The sequence below is a fragment of the Setaria italica genome, chromosome I (genome assembly GCF_000263155.2).
Source record: "Setaria italica strain Yugu1 chromosome I, Setaria_italica_v2.0, whole genome shotgun sequence".
Classification (NCBI taxonomy): Eukaryota; Viridiplantae; Streptophyta; class Magnoliopsida; order Poales; family Poaceae; genus Setaria; species Setaria italica.
Window position 1 is genome coordinate 31,837,200 of NC_028450.1, and position 17,462 is coordinate 31,854,661.

Genomic DNA, 17,462 nt, shown 5'->3' on the forward strand with positions numbered 1-17,462 from the left:
CTTCAGCTCGCGGGTTTCCAGCAGGGCTCGACGGACCTCAACTGGTTCAACAAAGAAGGCGTCCGCCCTACATTCCAACCAAGTACACAACAGTGCGTGCCCACTACACGAGTCACAAGATCCTGATTCCAGAGTCCCACCTGAATGATGAGGAATTCGGCACTGATAAGGCAGCGACGAGTGGTCTCGCGCTCCAACAGCAAACAATGCTGCCGCAGACTCGCAGCGCATGGAACAATCCTGCAGGAAAACATCGACAGCCCCAGAGCCCCCCGGCATGCAAGATGCAACACGCGACATCAGGCCAGGCGGCTCGGCTCTGAATCTACACGGCTCAGGAAGCACAAGTATTAACCAGAGGTCCAGGAGTTGCCACATTATTACAAGGTTCAGTTCACAACCAACGACGCCACAGTTTGCATCACATAGCTTTTGTCCTAGTTGTACCCATTACAGGTACTAGACGATAGAGGAAAACACAAACCTGTCATCACAGTTCACAGCTGGAAGAGTCCAGATTTTATTCATTACTATTGATATTATAGAAAGGAGATCTACTCCCCAAACACCACCTTGGATAACCAGGCTCTGTAGCGGTTCAGCACGAGCTCCAGGTTTTCCTTCTCTTTGTCATGGACTCCAGCGTGCTCTGGACCAAAGATGGCAGCCCTGGCCTCAACTTCGATCAGCTTCTCCAACACAGCTCCTGCACTGATACGTTGGCTTCCATCAAGGAGCCTCGAATTTTCCACAGCTTTGGCGCATGGACATATGGAAACAGGTGGAACTGGGTTTAGGAATGCTGGAACCAGAATACCCTGCACAATGTACAACAAGAGCGGTAGAAATCAGTAAGGTGGCCCAGCAACACAGTGGTAATTACTGTTTAGCTGAAAATGGGTCCATAGGGAAGAAAAAAGAAATCAAATGGAAGGACAGAAATACTTGTGAAATTACAAATTCTATGTGTGTGTCAGCAGAACAGTACTATGACGTTTGCCAACAGTTCAGCCTCATGTTGAATGTTATTGATAAATGTGTAACATATGTAGTGCCAGTGAACTAATTTTCCCCATTGACGATGGCTATCATCAGGGAAAGTCAACTAGATTGTTCAGCACTCTGTCTGTCAGTTACAAATGCAATTTTTCCCTTATTGAAGCTCTTAAGAATAACCATTATCAAGCTGATATTAGTCCTTCCAACAGGACAGCAGTGAGTAAATTTCAGTTTTCACTAGCAAAATTGCCTGTGCATTGCAATGGCACAAGTCAAACAATTATATGTACATGCATAGAGAATACAAATGGCAAAACATGTAGATAATTACTACCGTGTGCAAATACAATAAGATGGTGAGAAAATCCAATAATCAAGATAGGGGCAAGGTGGGTAAACAATGCAAAGTTTAGGGGGGCAAAGTGTAAATAGTGCAGTTTGGGTGTAGTATTGACTTGGCCTTGCACTAGGAATCTTATTAGCATGATTCCAGCTCTATTAAACCAAGGGCCCCAAGAGGGAGGACTGAATTGGACTTGTACCATGAAATTTAAATTTGATCAAATCAAATTTGAGCTCAAGTGTAGAGCACAAGCTTCCTCAAATTGGAGTCTGGAGCAAAAGGTTATAACTATTTTACAGACTGCAGCTTCTGTGAGCAGGTGGTCAAGTAGGGTCAGCAGGATGGTCTGTTGCACAGGACAAATGCCGTGGACATATTTTTCAATGTTTCCAATCACTGAATGGTCCAATGCCCTGAAGGCTGTAAATGCTAACTTTTTCAACTGGTGGAAAAGTTTACTAATTACTAAATGGCTAAACTTTTCAGCATGTTCTCCCAACAGCTACTTTCGAAGGTTTAAGGCTATAGGTATCCCTAAGTCCTACCATTTGAGGGTGTTCTGAACCATTTGAATGCATAAACACATTAAATATTAGATAGGTTCAGAAGCACTTGGATTTTGATGAGTTGATTGAGGATCAAGGCAATTAGCACAATATTAAAGACGTGGTAGTTTAGGCCTAGTGTGCATCTAGCTAAGTTTCTAGCTTAGGGAGAGGTCAAGGACCTCTGCTTATTGTTCCTGGTGTTTGCCAATATCTAGACAGCTTGGAGGAGGTAGCAGTCACCCTACACTGTATTTCTCTTTTTACAGTATATCATAATGGTGACCTGGTAATTGAGTGACTTAATGTTCTGCTGATTGCGCCAGTAACAGGAAACATCGTTCTAGAATGAAAAAGTGAGACCGCTGAAAATTATTTCAATACCAGAATCATCTAATTAAAAAAATGCTCAGATCAATCTTTGTATATTTAGTGTCAAACCAACTTTAAAATGTTACAAATGCAAGCTATGCTGAGATCTTGACTTTGGAAGCAGAAAACAATAGCGATTGCCTGAATGAATGTTAATTTGCCAGAATTTCAAAAATCCTAATCATTGCTAAAGGAATTGGTAACCATTAACAGTTGTTACAGTTAGGATTTTGATTTGTTTTCATTTTCATTTTGTTTTTCTTGATTCGCTTGTTTACTTGACCATAACAGCACTAATTTCTAAACTGGTTGTATGCATGACAAGAGATACAAACAGGGCCTACGAATCTAAGGCGAAACAACTCGTCCGCGGGGCCAGCTACCGGAGTCCAGGACATGCTACTGACTGCCAGGCGCCAGGACATGCCTGCGGCCGCGTGTTTCTCTGTTACAGGCAGTCAACCACGTATGCCACTGCATAGAGGCAAGAGGGACTTTTTTTAACCCAACCCCGAAAATCTAGTCCCATGGAGAGTCAAACCTGGGCCTGCTGGGTGCTACTAAGGCACTGCAACCACTAGGTTACAGGCCCGTTTTTTGTGATGCATAAATACAAGCAGAATTGAAGCGTTTGAAAGTGTTTTTTTTAGAAAGAACAGGTGTAAACAAAAGATGAATTTTACCTGAAGGCGATTGAGAACCCTACTATACTCCCCCAGAAGCACAGGTTGCTTCTCTAAAAGCAGAACTTCAAATATTCGCGAAATGCACCAAACACCAAAGCTAATAATGAGACTAGGTAGCCATATGCATGCATCTCCACAACCCAGGACCGAGGTGCAAACGTTGAACATTTTACCATCAGAATCAACTACTGCATTCGGACTGAATGCCCCGATTGGACATATATCTCTAAATATCACCATTTCAGCAGCCAAGCCAACAAGCTTCTCATCATGCCCACCTCTATGCTGGAACAGCCAATCAGCCTTCTCAAGATTCGATAAATTCAGAATACAAGCCCGAAAAGAATTCAAGAGTAGCCCTTTCAGTTCATTGTAGGAGAAATAAACATTTGTCTTGGAAGCCTGTTGAGCTACTTGCTGTGATGAACATTTTTTAACCAAAACTGTCATTGCACTCAGCTCCTCCAATGGACAAGGGGCCCGGTAAGATGTAGAGTTGCTTCCCATGCCAATGGATTTAGCAATCCTGTGAAGCTTTTTGTATATGGGAACTTCATATTGTATGTGATCATTTTCCATAACAAAATATGATACTTCATCAGACTCCAATAGACTACGATCTTCCTGAAGGAATGAGTCCATGATGCACTTTCTGAGATGCACAACAGCAGGCAATGTGCAATTTCCCTGTTCAGGGCATATGCTATTATTGATTTTAAACAAAGGTGGTGTCTTCATGATACTTAAATTTACTGGATTGAAAGGACCACATAGTCCTTCAGGTGTTCCATCAAAACAACACGGGCAGCTTTTGATTTTCTCCTCAATATCCAGCCCAATAAGAAGGTCCAACCTTATGATCTTTCCTTTTTCTGTCAATTTACCATGCAGGTCAAACAAATTTCGCCAGAAGACATCAAGGAAGTCAGCAAACTGGAGGTGTGCAGAAAAAGGCTCTCGAAATTGTCTAAAATTCACACTGCTAGCATATTCATTACAGAATCTCAAGGTTTCATTTTTCTCCTTACGTCTTGTGGATATCAATTCAGCAACTTGTTGACTTAAGGCATCAGAAACAGCATTTCTTACAATTTCTCCATTAGCAAAACCTTCAACAGCAAGATAATCTATCATGTCAAGCATATTCTTTGTTGAATGGACCTTAGAAGTTGAAGGTTGCCCAGAGGGAAGAATCAGACTCCTTGCAATACCTTCATGCTCAGAGGGGGGAAATGAATTGTGGCATGAAACTGGATCAGTAGGCTTAACACATAAATCCTTAGAAATGGGAATTTCTTTACCGACGGTTTGACCCAAATGCTCTTGGGATATCTTGGACAAGGGTGTCTCTCCAACGTCAAATGTTTCATCATTCTCGTTGAAGATCATGATTTGCTCTGGTGTAGTTTCACATTCAGAGCCCAAAACTGGGTCAAGTCCAGCCCCCGGAGCCTTGATGGTGTCCTCTAATTCTCCAAGTACATGATCATTGATATCTGTTGCATCAGTAGAGGGGTTCTTTTTTTGACCAACTCTGTGATTATGACCATTTTCCAACAAGACCTGTGGGTCTATTTTCTCATCTACTGAAGTTCTTACAGACCATAGTAGTTTGAATACCAAACAGATTGTAAAGTTAAAGGATAGAAGAGCAACCAGCACAATTTGCACAAAAGATGTGTTAGGGATTCTCACGAACTCAGCTAACCCGCAGTCCTTAATTACCAGTGCCACAATGAGTGCAGCGTTCATGGCAACTGATATGACCATGATAATCAAGATAAGGGCCGTCATAAGCAGGTAACGTTTTGAGGTACCCATGAGAAACAGCAAGGACCGTACACAATGAAGTGGGTTGTATGAGTGCGGCAACAGTGCTGCAATGAGAATATGACAAAAGAGAAGCAATAAGTAGATCTCATCAGAGCACAAAAAACCATGCTGGAACTCTTTACAAGGACAGAACTATGAAACGGTGGGTGCTACCTGGGTGATAAGCCAAGATGAAGCTGGTCCCAAGTACTGCAAACAGGTCAGAAAGGATGAATCCACACTGGTCAATATCTGCAAAGTAGTAAAGAGACACAGGTTATTTCATACGCATGAACTGAAACCAAACTCGATCATTGTTCTGAAATAGCCCATCAGCCATTTTCAGATTGACAGTAGAATAGTAGAAAATTACAACATGACTGTAGCAGTATCCATATACACTCAGCTAGAAAGCTAGAGCAAAATATAACCCTAATATGAATAGGCTAGTCTTCTGTGAACCCATTTGATTCACGAATGGACATCCATTATGACATATATGTCAATCACCCATGATGATCTAGTAAGCGTGCGTACATGAGTTCTATAACTCTTTTGACTGTGATGGTTAGTAGAAACTCAATGGGTAACATGAATATAATCAATCGTAGAGAAGCCTTGCATCTTTTATGGGTTATATGTGTGTGTGTGTTGTTATGAGCCTGGGCGGCTTGGCCCAGACGACACATAGGTGGCAGCTAGCCACGCCAGGGCTGCTGCTACCCTGCCAATGCCACCAACAGGAGTGCAGCACCCCTTTCCTTTTGTCCCTCATCTGTTGCCCCCTGCCTTGTCAGGAACAGAGGTGCCTGACAAAGAAATTTAGAACAAGAACTGAAGGACAACAATAAATTGTTGCCTAAATCGAGTTAGGATTGGATGGCTAGAGGAATTTCAGGATACAACGAAACTATTTTACTCCACTACTACTGAAGTAGGGTTTATCAAATATCTCCACAGTTCCCAGAATCCCTTCTGCCATCCTATCCTACTCTACTACAATTGAACTAGGGTTCATCAAATATATAGAGGCTTAAATATACTCAAGCTAAATGGAAACCAAACACAGTTTACAGTCTGAAAATGGGCTCCGAGCGCGCAATACAACTTAAGCAGCAAACAAAGTGAGCTAAACAAAGCTGTAGGAAGGATGATGAACAGTATTCCGTGCTTGATCTGTTTGTGACTTGACTTCAGCGTCAAGTTGCTGAAGACAACGACTTCACTTGGTGACTTGAGTAGTTGAGTTCTGAAATTTCTAAAACTGCAAACTGAAGAGTATGACATGCCTTCCCCCACCGCTCCCCACTCCGTGTACCGGCCGCCTCAGCCCCACCTCCTGTGCACGCCATCGCCACCCTCCTCGCTGGTGACAAGGGGACTGGCGACATCCCATCCCTAACCCTCACACCAACTTTGGCTACAACCTCCGAAATACTCCCCCAACAAACGCCCCGTGACAAGAGTGCAAAAAATTTAGATCGATCCAGAACTCCGAATACATGAATAAGAAATCGGTAGCGCAGATGCCATGAAAAATAAATCCGATCGGAATCAGTAGGGATTCAACCAATTTTGTACGAATCAAATATAGGGAGAAGTTTACCTACCAAATCTAAAACCGTCTTGGGATCAGGCTCAAAGGAGTGCTTCGATCTTCTCGATTCCACCGCTCTTTTCTTCGATGGTATCGGAGGTGGTGTGTCATGGGGCGGTGGGGCGATTGGGGAACTTTCCTTTGGAGTAATCTTTCCCTTGCATATAAATCCATGGACAGCGACACAATATTTTGCAAAAAAGCCCAAAAATATATGGAAATAATATGTGAATAACAAAGGTGCATGTAGAAGTTAAATATATGTCCCCACATGAAAACGTAGCGCTACATTTACCATTGACTACATGTCAATGGCAGTAAATAAAAGGGAAGCTAGAAACATATTTTTCACATACCACACATCTGTTAACAAAAGGAATGCAAACAAATCAAAATCTGGATGCATACTACTATTTCTATACTATCCACATTTTTTCCTAAACAAGAGCAGATATTAATACCATTTCATTATACAAAATTCAGACAGTATAGAATATGAATCCAAGGAATTCAGATGGCAAGGTCTGCCAAATCTGACATGGAAGGAAGAAACAAAAAGGAACTTAAAAGAATGGAGTGTATCCAAAGATAATTGACGTTAAAAAAAATAAGCACATGGAAAGTAGCAATCCGCGTGCCAGAACCATGACCTATGAAACCGATATTTCCTTTACTATTATTTCCTAATACAAATACTATATTACTTTTCCATACATCTTTTTTAGGAGAAGCCGACAGGCTAACTGCTGGTCTGTGTATACAGAAGGTGAAATACAAAAAAAACCACAATTACAACAAATAACTACAACCAAACCACTGACCCACACGACCAAGTGACCATACAACCACCACAACGAAGAAACCGCCAGCGAGACCACCACGGCACTGGCAACCAAGAGCCACCCTGCACACCAAAACAACCACCAAGAGGGAGCGATTGTCCATGGCGAGATACGATGTCTGCACATGCCACAGACGCCATCCGAGAAAGCGGCACAAGGTTTTTCAACCAAAAACCCCCGGGCAACCATACATTCCGCAGAAAACCCAAGAATATATGGAAATAACATGTAAGTAATATAGATGCGTGTGAAAGTTAACTATATTACCCACATGAAAACGTACGGATACATTTAACCTTGGCTTCAGATTATGGGTTGACAACTACATGACAAAAGTATTAAACAAAAAAGGAAGCTAGGAAGACTTTTCACATACCATACATAACTTAAGGAACGCAAACAAATCAAAATCTGGATGCATAGTGCTCTTTCAATATCCTATCTACATTTTTGTCTAAAAAAAGAGCAGATATGAATACCATTTTATCAAAAACAAATTCAGATGGAATTAAATATGATCCAAGGAACTCAGATGGCAAGGTCAGCCAATCTGAGATGGGAGGGAGAACGAAAGAGGGACTTGAAGGAATGGGATGTATCCAAGATAATTGACAATAGCAAAAGAGTACATGAAAAGTAGCAATCCATGCGCCAGAACCATGAACTATAAAATTGATATTTCATTTACTATTATTTCCTACTACAAATACTATTTTACTCTCACATACATATTATAGCCACTTTTTAGCTCCTGCCAGTATTCCTTTAGCCTACCCAGATTTGGTTGGAACAAAAGGCTTGTGCAACACATATCCTGTATTACTCTAAGCTTTTGGATAACTATGCAAAGGCGAATTGCTTTCAAAAAAGATTGTGTAACATATATCTATAGTGAACCGATGTAAAACAACCAGATTGCTTAAATAGTTGTTTATCTTTTCAGCAGACGCCTTCCCAAGAAAAAGCTATAAGGGCAACATAGTGAAAACCTCATAGACCAACAATGTGACACGTTCCCAATTTCGTTCGACCCCAAGAGAAAGCAAAGCAAAACATAGGAACACAGTTGGGAAGAGGGGGAACCCTAACTGCCTAGGTCAGTCAAGATTACGAGGTAATAGCAGCACAGCAACAGAAAGTGCGACGACAAAAAGGTACCCGACGAAGGACCGGAAAACGGCGAAGAAGCGGCAGAAGGAAGCTGCAGAGGTAGTGCTCCTGCTAATCGAGCGCGTGGAGGCCGAAGGCGACACGGTAGATGAGGTCAGAGGACCTCGCGCTCGATCCAGTTCATCCCGCCACACCAAAGGCCAATGTCGCTGGCATTGTCCTCTACTCTTGTTCGATTCAGGAATAGGAGAGGGAGACAGTGGGGTGGGAGCTGGAGTTGGATTGCGAGGCTGCCCGTCGACGGCGGACGGGGACAGACCGGCCGACGGGGAGGCGATGAGCTTGATGATGGGATATGCTGGGGCCCAGGTGATGCGTGCCGTTGCGAAGCCCAGTTAACTTGGCTATGCCCAATGAAGGTCCGAAATCCTTCTGACGGGCTACATTTTGGGCCGGGTTTTCTTTTTCCCTTGAGAATGTAGCCCGTGAGCAAAGCAAAATCACCGGAAAGCCTATAGTACGAAGACATGAACCTTCTAGCGTTTGAGATTCGTGTGAGTAACGAGATCCATCAGATCTACATCAAACCTAAACCCTAGCTCCCTTTCCTTCCTCCCTTACCTGCACCGCCACCCCCCGCGCGAGCCCCATTGCAGCCACCCCACCGCATGCCGCCACCCTGCCGGCCGTCGCCAAAGCCGAAGAAGAAGGTTGGATCAACTTTTTTTTGAAAAAAATGTTGGTGCAACTTTTTTCGAAAAATGTTGGATTCAACTTTTTATAAAGAAATGTTGGCTTAACTTTTTTCGAATAAATGTTGGTTCAACTTTTTTTCTGAAGAAATGTTGGTTCAACTTTTTGAAAAGAATGTTGGATAACATTTTTTATCCAACATTTATTCAGTGGGCCATCATCAAATGGGAGGGTTGAGGAAGAAGAAAATAAGGTTGAGATGGGTCTTGGTGGGCTATAAGTTTCAACTCCTATCTATCTTCCACAATCTTCCACAACATAGATAGGAGCCCCAAAACCACGCACGGCAAAAGGAGCCAAACTGTTAGGACACAAGCACAAAATTGTTTCAACTGAATTGGTAGCTTCCCGAGATTAAGCTAAGAAATTCCCATCCCATGCTGTACTTACCATCAGCTTAGAATATTTACCATCGGAACTTAAACGCTGCAACCCCCAAGAATGCCAGGAAGGCATGACTGAAGGAAGATCTTCAGATCATTCTGCGCTCTCTCAAGTTCCATCTTGTCACTACAAAGAAACGACTAGAAGTCTAGAACCTGCAGGTCACATGATTCAGGGCACCGTGGAAAGCGAAACATGGCAACACACATTCGCTTATTTGAGGTCTTCAGTCAACTCCTCATCTTAAGTTGCCCTGGCAAAATGATTATATTTTCTATTCTGCCATAGTAAATATAATGTTCATTTTTCTGGTTTAACTATAACTTTTGAACTTTATTTAGGAATCAGTCAGTAAAACATGAATGGACGGAGAGGTTTTATTGCATGCATAAACAGAGAGGAGCAGAAGTGCAGAACTAACAATACATTTGAAGATCATCATGTGGCTGGTGTTTGCTCGTCCAAGTCACCAAATGGAACTTCTCACTACAATTTGCTTCGGGGCCTTTAAGTGTAATCACAGGATCCCTGTCTCAATTAGTTGCAAATAGCCTTTTTGGTTCTTATGGCTGAGCACAATGTTGTAGTCACTTTCTGTCCCATAGTTGAAGATCTATTGGCGCGCCAGTCTACACATCAATCCATCCTAGCACCAGCGTTTGCTTATAAGTTGTAGTATCGATGAATACCTTAATGTTTGTCTCCAGAAGCTGTGTGAGATCGCCATGGCATCCGGTGCTTCACGAAATGTCAGGTGAGCGCCACCCCGCGAGACCAAATTCCACATCTCTTCTCATCAGGTTGAAATTTCATCAATCTATAGTTTAACACTTCAATAAGTTAGGGGTTTGATCTCAGCCATCCACTTTCAGATGGTTGAAATGCCACATTACTGAACATATAGAGGTTTCAGCAGGATCAGTGTTTTATAATAATGAAAGCCATGGTTCTTCTCTGCGAAATTGATTTCAGGTTTCAGAATGACATCGAGGTTCAGCACTTCAGAACAAGCCCCCGGGAAAACCTCAGCAGCAGGAAGCACGGCAAAGGCCACGACCCCAAGAAATGCCGTCTGGGCTTCCGCGGCGGGTGCCTGGACAAGGCCTGCCGGAACCCGACCCTCAAGGATCGGGTGCTGTCGCGCGCCTTCTCGGAGGAGCTGGAGTCGCTGGTGCACGCCGGGAGCCGCCTCTTCTTCGACCCGCGCGGGCACCTGATCCACCTGTGGAACAAGATCTTCCTGGCCGCCTGCCTGCTGTCGCTGTTCGTGGACCCGCTGTTCCTGTACCTGACGGGCACGCAGCGGAACACCTGCATCGAGTTCAAGTACCCGCTGGCGCTGACGCTGTCCATGATCCGGTCGCTGCTGGACCTCTTCTACGCCGCGCACATCCTGTTCCGCTTCCGCACCGCCTTCATCGCGCCGTCGTCGCGGGTGTTCGGGCGGGGGGAGCTCGTCATCCAGCCCTACAAGATCGCAAGGAGGTACCTCGGCCGGACGTTCTGGTTCGACCTCGTCACCGCGCTGCCGCTGCCGCAGTTCGTCATCTGGATCGTCGTACCGAGGCTGAACGACTCGCCGACGGGGAACCGGAAGAACATCCTCCGATTCAGCATCATCTTCCAGTACCTCCCGCGGCTGTTCCAGATCTTCCCGCTGTCGCGGCAGATCGTCATGGCGACCGGGGTCATGACGGAGACGGCGTGGGCCGGCGCCGCGTACAACCTGATCCTCTACATGCTCGCAAGCCACGTACGCCGTCGATCGCCTCTATCTGGGTTCACCCTTAATTTCCTCGTCGCAACACAAACTTCTTCTTTTACCTTGATGAAATTCTTCGTTTTTGGATGGACACGGACACCGGACGAATGCATATTGCAGGTGCTGGGAGCGCTGTGGTATCTCTTCTCGGTGCAGCGGCAGGAATCGTGCTGGAGGGAGGCGTGCCTGCTGGAGAGCCCGGCGTGCCAGACCATGTTCTTCGACTGCAAGGCGGTGAGCAGCAACAGGACCATCTGGTACGAGCTGAGCAACATCACGAGCCTGTGCACCACGGGCAGCGGGTTCTACCCGTTCGGGATCTACGCGGAGGCGCTGGACGCCAAGCTCACGTCCTCCTCCTTCACCCAGAAGTACTTCTACTGCTTCTGGTGGGGGCTCAAGAACCTGAGGTAATATAAGGGGCTGCAATTTTTGAAGTTTGATTGAGGTCAATTCTTAACTTACGGTACAAAAAAACATGGACAGTTGCTTAGGCCAGAATCTGTCGACGAGCTTGTTCATCGGTGAAATAGCCTTCGCCATCGTCATCGGCGTTCTCGGGTTGGTGTTGTTTGGCCTGCTCATCGGGAACATGCAAGTAAGCTATTACTAGTAACTCTGTTGGGCATGCAGAGACTGCATGCAGGGGCTAAAATCCGTGACAATTTCTACAGTCATCTGGTGAAGGAACTTGGTGATGATCTGACATGTCTTGTTCCGTGTGTCTCCTCTATCTCCACAGTCTTATCTCCAGGCAACGATGGTGCGTCTGGAGGAGTGGCGGTCGAAGCGGACGGACATGGAGCGGTGGATGCACCACCGGCAGATCCCGCAGCCGCTGAAGCAGTGCGTGAGGCGTTACCACCAGTACAAGTGGGTGGCCACCCGCGGCGTCGACGAGGAGGCCCTCCTCAAGGACCTGCCCATGGACATCCGCCGCGACATCAAGCGCCACCTCTGCCTCGACCTCGTCCGCCGGGTGCCCCTGTTCGACGAGATGGACGAGCGGATGCTGGAGGCCATCTGCGAGCGGCTGCGCCCGGCGCTCTACACCCGGGGCACGCGGCTGGTGCGGGAGCTGGACACCGTGGACTCGATGCTCTTCATCATCCGGGGCTACCTCGACTCCTACACGACGCAGGGCGGCCGGTCGGGCTTCTTCAATTCGTGCCGCATCGGCGCCGGGGAGTTCTGCGGGGAGGAGCTCCTGACGTGGGCGCTGGACCCGCGCCCCGCGGCGTCGCTGCCGCTCTCCACCCGCACCGTGCGCGCCGTGTCCGAGGTCGAGGCGTTCGCGCTCGTGGCCGACGACCTCCGCTTCGTGGCGTCGCAGTTCCGGCGGCTGCACAGCGCGCAGATCCGCCACAGGTTCCGGTTCTACTCGCACCAGTGGCGCACGTGGGCCGCGTGCTTCATCCAGGCCGCGTGGCGGAGGCACAAGCGCCGCCGCGCGTCCATGGAGATCAGGGTGCGCGAGGGCGGGGGCGTGCGGGCCGGGGGGAGCTTGAGGCGGTCCCGCCGGCATAGCATCGACGGCAAGGCGCTCATCAAGAAACCCATGGAGCCGGACTTCACGGTGCAAGAAGAGGACTAATCATCGAGACATAGCATTTCTTGGATGTATGATTTTGTTAGTATATAAACTGTCCCGTGTAAAGACGACGTCCAATGCAACCCTACTTTTGCATAATCTGAGGTGTTTGTATTGGTGTTTGTATTTTTGTTATGTGCGGCAAAAAATAATGCATTAACATTACAATCATAAATTACCTAAATATCCGTACGTTACAACACCAAAAGAAATTCAATAGAAAGAATACACAAGTGATGTCAGATTCACACGTAGAGCTGCGGGAGATGATAAATTGTGTTGAGTGGCAATGGTGGCACATATAGCCATTCACTCAAATTTTAAAGAAAATGTCAATTTGACTCTTTTCACTTGCTGATAGTCCGACTTGCATCTAGGTTGCCTCAGTCAGCTCTTCGTATCAATACTGCAGTGCGTTGAGTGATCCTTGATTGAAAATGATTTAGAAAAACGCTATTTTTTTCAAACCCGTCTAATTTCATCCCAACAGTCTATATAGCAGTTTTGTTCGACGTGGTGTCACGTCAGCCCCTACGTGGCGCCACGTTAGCTGTGAGGTGTGTTTGAGGCTTCATGCGTAGAATTTCCACCTTTTACAAAAACTTTTTAAAAACATTTAGATATTGTCGGTGTGAAATCTAGCCAACAAGTAAATATTTATAGTTTTGCAGTGCGTTAGATTGGATATGGCCTAGCACACAATGATACAGGATGTATACTGGTTCGGGCAACGCGCCCTACGTCCAGTCGGGTCAGTCGGACGACTTTATTCCTGAGCCCAGGTGCTCAAAGATTGCAGTGAGGTACAAACGAGAGGAGTATGAGGGGGGATGCCTAAGTCCTTGCCTTGTTCTCGTCTTAGTGGAAGATAGTGGCAGGAGCTCAGATGTGCGCTAAGTGTGTGAGAGTGCGTGTGGGAATGTTCGTCCGAGAGTCTTAGAGCTTTCGGTGAGAGAGAGTGTTTGAAGAGTTTGAGAGCACGTAAGTGTAGAAGCGGGAGGTCCGTGCCCTTTTATAGTACAAGGGGACGGTCCTTACAGGTCGGGGAAGGATAAGAGAGTGGATGTATGGGCGCTGTCTAGTCTTGTTGAATCCCATGTCGGTGGATACGTGTAACACCTCATGTTAATGACGACCTAAAGGTGTCATTGAGAAGTCAATAATGACCTTTGGAGTAAAAGGATAATAATTGACTCAAAGTCAATTCGAGCCGAATTTGACCGAAATTGCAATTTGGAATTTTAAATTTGGAAAAATTTAGCAAAAATATGAAGTTAAGGCTTGAGGATGTTTAGAACTCAAGGGAGTGAAGTTGGAAACTAAATCAAGCCTTAAGCTCCTCAAGAATGCAGCTGAAAAAGGAAATCAATCAAGTTACTATTCCCCGTCCGAAAATATGCAATTCAGAAAAACATAATAAGTACCTAACTTTGAAATTAGTTTCTGCCTAATTTTCTAAGTAAGTGAGCAAAGGTGTCTAAACAGCACTGAAGTATGATCTTTAGACAAGTTTAGTAGAATGTTGTTGATCAGAGAAAGTGGAGGGATCAAATTTAAAATGAGACTCAAAATCAGCACTCTGGCAGTTTTGGCCTAGCCACTGAAATGGATTTTTGCTAAGTCTGAAACAGCAGTGATTGACTATGTTTGGGGCAAATTTCAAAGAAATGTAGTGCAAAAGGTATATGAGTTCATGTGCAATGGAATTCTTGTTAGTTGTAGAGCATGAATGGTTGATGGTTGAACTCTATGGAGTAAGATTGAGCTACTCAAATCGAGTCAAAAGGAGGGCAAATGGCCCTGTTACAGTAATTGTCGAACTGAATCAATTTCAGAACAGTTCGGTTCTGCCTGAACTTAGAGCTTAAAGATCTCAACCCTAGAGTGTTTATCTCGGGTGAAAGTTAATATATCAATTGAAGTACTCAAGTTTATCTACAGGTTTGCTTAAAGAACTCTCGGACCGTAGGATTCAAAATCAACCGTTTTGAAGGTCTGAACTTTTGGAGTAAGAGAAGGGAAGGGAAGCGAGCAGAACAGAGACGTGTCGCCGCCGGCGTCTTCGCCCGTTGTCCAGCGCGGTGCATAGGGCCACCTCCTCACCCACGCAAGCCTACAGCTAGGCCACGATGGCACTCATGCAAGCAGTGAAAAGTTCGTATATTTACTGCTCCCGCCGCCGCTCTCATCCGTTTACCGCGTTACCGGTTTTACTCCCGCAAGCAGAACACGGCCGAGCTACTGCCGTCGGGCGATTTTCGCCGTTCCACTGCCTCTCGCACCAATTCCTTTCACCCACATCCCCACCAACACCTTGCCAACAACCGAGCCTACCCGTTTTCCAGTTTTCCCACCGGCGAGCTCTTAGCAGCCGCCATTTTCGTCCGCCGCCGCCAACTTCCTACTCACGGTGAGCTCCTCCTTGCCGCCACTTTCCCTCCTTGTGGTAAGTCTTGGGTAAGTCCGTAGGTTGCTAGGAAGCCTTAGGAGGAGTCAAAGGTCATGTAGGTGTCGTTGACGTGCTTGGCCACGGCCGGCCATCGGTCAAGCCGCCCACCGCCGTGGAGAGGCCAGCTCCGGCCGTCTCCCGGGGGGCCGCTGCTACCCACGGGTGCGTCGTGGCCTGGGGATGCCTCACCAGCCCGGCCCCATCGCCGGAGGGGCGCCGGCTATTGAGCCGCGCCGCCCCTGTCGCGTCCTGCTTTTGGCGCGGGGAAGAAGAAGGCCTGGCGCTGGGGGGCCCACGCGCCAGGGAGAGAAGAAGGGGAGGTGGGCCGGCGGGTAGAATAGGGAGGGGGAAGTTGGGCCGGTTCAGCGGGCCCAGCGCAAGAGAGAGAGGGTAGGGAGGATGTGAGTGAGAAGAGTTGGGTTGGGGGTATTTGGATAATCTTAGGTTTTTCCTTTTATAGATAATTAGTGTAAATTTGGTTTTCACCATTTAAATCACAGGAAATGTCTAGAAGTCCAAAATTAGTAAAACCAATTTTGTTAGGATTATTTTATTTTCCTTTATGCATTAAAATTCTTACACCTTAGGAAAAATAATAAAATTTAGGTATTTATTTAATGCCTTTTCATTAAGGTATTTAAATAAATACTTAACCTTTATTAAATGCATAAAATATTGAATAATGTTTTCATATTCACAAATTATTATTAACCCATAGGAATTAAGTTTTTAGATTAGAAAATAATTTTAATACTTTCTAAAAATAAAAGAAAAGGCCTAAGGTAGGATTAGTGAAGAAAATAAAAAGGGTGGGTTAATCTTTTTGGGTAGTGTAGTGTTGGCTTGCAACTTTATCATGATAGGTTGTGTGGTCACCTGTTGGCTTGCAACTTTATCATGAAGGAAAGTTGTATAGTCTTGTATTCAAAAAGTTGCATCACTAACCCCTGCATGTACTATATCGTAGACGCCGAAGCTCCAGAAGGGGAATTCTTGGAATTATCTGAAGGACCTTCAGAGTTTGAGGAGATTGTTGAATTGGTCCTCTGTGAAGCCAGTCCGTCGGACAACACTAACATTTTTACAGATCAAGGCAAGCCCCGGTGCATTCATACTTATCTACTTTGGAGTTATTATTTTATGTGTCCAATTATTGGTTATTTTCCATATGAATGCATTAAGTCTAGGAGTTGATTGAAACCTATTCTTGTGCATGATCCTACCTTGTTTAGAGGACATCTTTGCCACTTGTTTAATAATTAGTAATTAACCCATGCTTAGCAATGCTTAGATACTTCAAACAACTTGATTACTTAGCTCTAAGGTAAATTGTTGGGTCATACATATTAGTTAAGGAAAGTTAACTTGGAATTTGAAAGGCCGACAGAAGCTAGAGATGTTAGTTCTGTCTGCTAAGTTAATTTGGTTAAGGCCCGATCGTTGTCTTAACCTTTGATCAAGTGAATATCACCTGGTTGCTTACTGGGTATGGGACCAGTAAAGCCCGGTAGGTTAGTTGACTCTCTGATCGGGAATATTTCATACCCGTGCTTGACGTGCTGGAGAATGGCAGGGGCATAGCCTGAAACTCACATGGAGACCGGGCCAGACGTGGGGTCCCATGTGGGGGTGCGTCCCTAGGTTCGGGTAGTCTTATTCCCAATCCTTGGGTACGCTAATCGAAAGGTCGTTATGTACAACCTGGACAGTTGTACATAGCTGGTGGTCAGGGTGCTCTCTTGCAGGATGTAAATTGATCCGTATCGCCGCAATTCTCGGTTATGAATGCACTTGATCACCGTTAAGCATCGTAGTGTAATCTAGTGAATGTAATGTTTTTCCGAAATTAATATGTTGTATGACTTAATTCCTATTGATTGCAAAAATATTTCTTTTCCGCCATCTAGACTGGTTAGGTAACAACTCAATCTGAAATAAAAGATAAAGTTAAGGTTTCATTTTTAGTAAGCTCTTTTAGCAAAATGTGAGTCAGCCAGTACACTAAACAACTATCATTCAGTTTCGGAAAAACTATTACTTGTTGAGTACCCCTCAGGGGAATCCTTCGTTGCTATTTCAGAGCCGCAACAGGAGTCCGCCGAGGAAGAAGCCCCGAGGAACTAGGGTATTTTTACGAGTATCACAATACCCTAGAAATAAAACTCAGATGGTTATCTTTCACCTGGACTGGTTTATGTTTTTAAACTCTTAGAACTG

At 45.3% G+C, this 17,462-nt stretch overlaps 2 protein-coding genes across 3 annotated transcripts; one reads left to right on the plus strand and one right to left on the minus strand.

Annotated features, from left to right (window-relative positions):
* Positions 1-334: 334 nt before the first annotated feature.
* On the minus strand, positions 335-8,661 carry LOC101782327. The gene is made up of 4 exons (XM_004953101.2): positions 6,368-8,661; positions 4,932-5,009; positions 2,943-4,822; positions 335-818 (listed from the first exon to the last, which is right to left on the minus strand). The coding sequence occupies exons 3-4, from the start codon at positions 4,764-4,766 to the stop codon at positions 555-557; spliced, it is 2,088 nt and encodes a 695-aa protein (XP_004953158.1). The 5' UTR covers positions 4,767-4,822; positions 4,932-5,009; positions 6,368-8,661; the 3' UTR covers positions 335-554.
* Positions 8,662-10,059: 1,398 nt separating this feature from the next.
* On the plus strand, positions 10,060-12,897 carry LOC101783002 (protein CNGC15b). 2 transcript variants are annotated; one of them, XM_004953104.2, is made up of 5 exons: positions 10,060-10,197; positions 10,416-11,196; positions 11,326-11,615; positions 11,692-11,803; positions 11,948-12,897. In XM_004953104.2, exons 1-5 carry the CDS (start codon positions 10,169-10,171, stop codon positions 12,797-12,799), a joined length of 2,064 nt encoding a protein of 687 aa, XP_004953161.1. In that variant the 5' UTR covers positions 10,060-10,168; the 3' UTR covers positions 12,800-12,897. The 2 variants fall into 2 exon arrangements, with proteins under 2 accessions (XP_004953161.1, XP_022680127.1); XM_022824392.1 differs by having other exon boundaries at positions 10,416-11,615.
* Positions 12,898-17,462: the final 4,565 nt, after the last annotated feature.

What these genes read in the sequence shown, in the direction of transcription:
- LOC101782327 (XM_004953101.2), bottom strand. Translation starts at nt 4,766, where the DNA reads ATGGGTACCTCAAAACGTTACCTGCTTATGACGGCCCTTATCTTGATT. An exon ending in GGGTTCTCAATCGCCTTCAG is followed by an intron (nt 819 to 2,942) that starts GTAAAATTCATC and finishes TACATTGTGCAG; the next exon opens with GGTATTCTGGTTCCAGCATT.
- LOC101783002 (XM_022824392.1), top strand. Translation starts at nt 10,169, where the DNA reads ATGGCATCCGGTGCTTCACGAAATGTCAG. An exon ending in TGGGGGCTCAAGAACCTGAG is followed by an intron (nt 11,616 to 11,691) that starts GTAATATAAGGG and finishes AAACATGGACAG; the next exon opens with TTGCTTAGGCCAGAATCTGT. An exon ending in TGCTCATCGGGAACATGCAA is followed by an intron (nt 11,804 to 11,947) that starts GTAAGCTATTAC and finishes CTATCTCCACAG; the next exon opens with TCTTATCTCCAGGCAACGAT.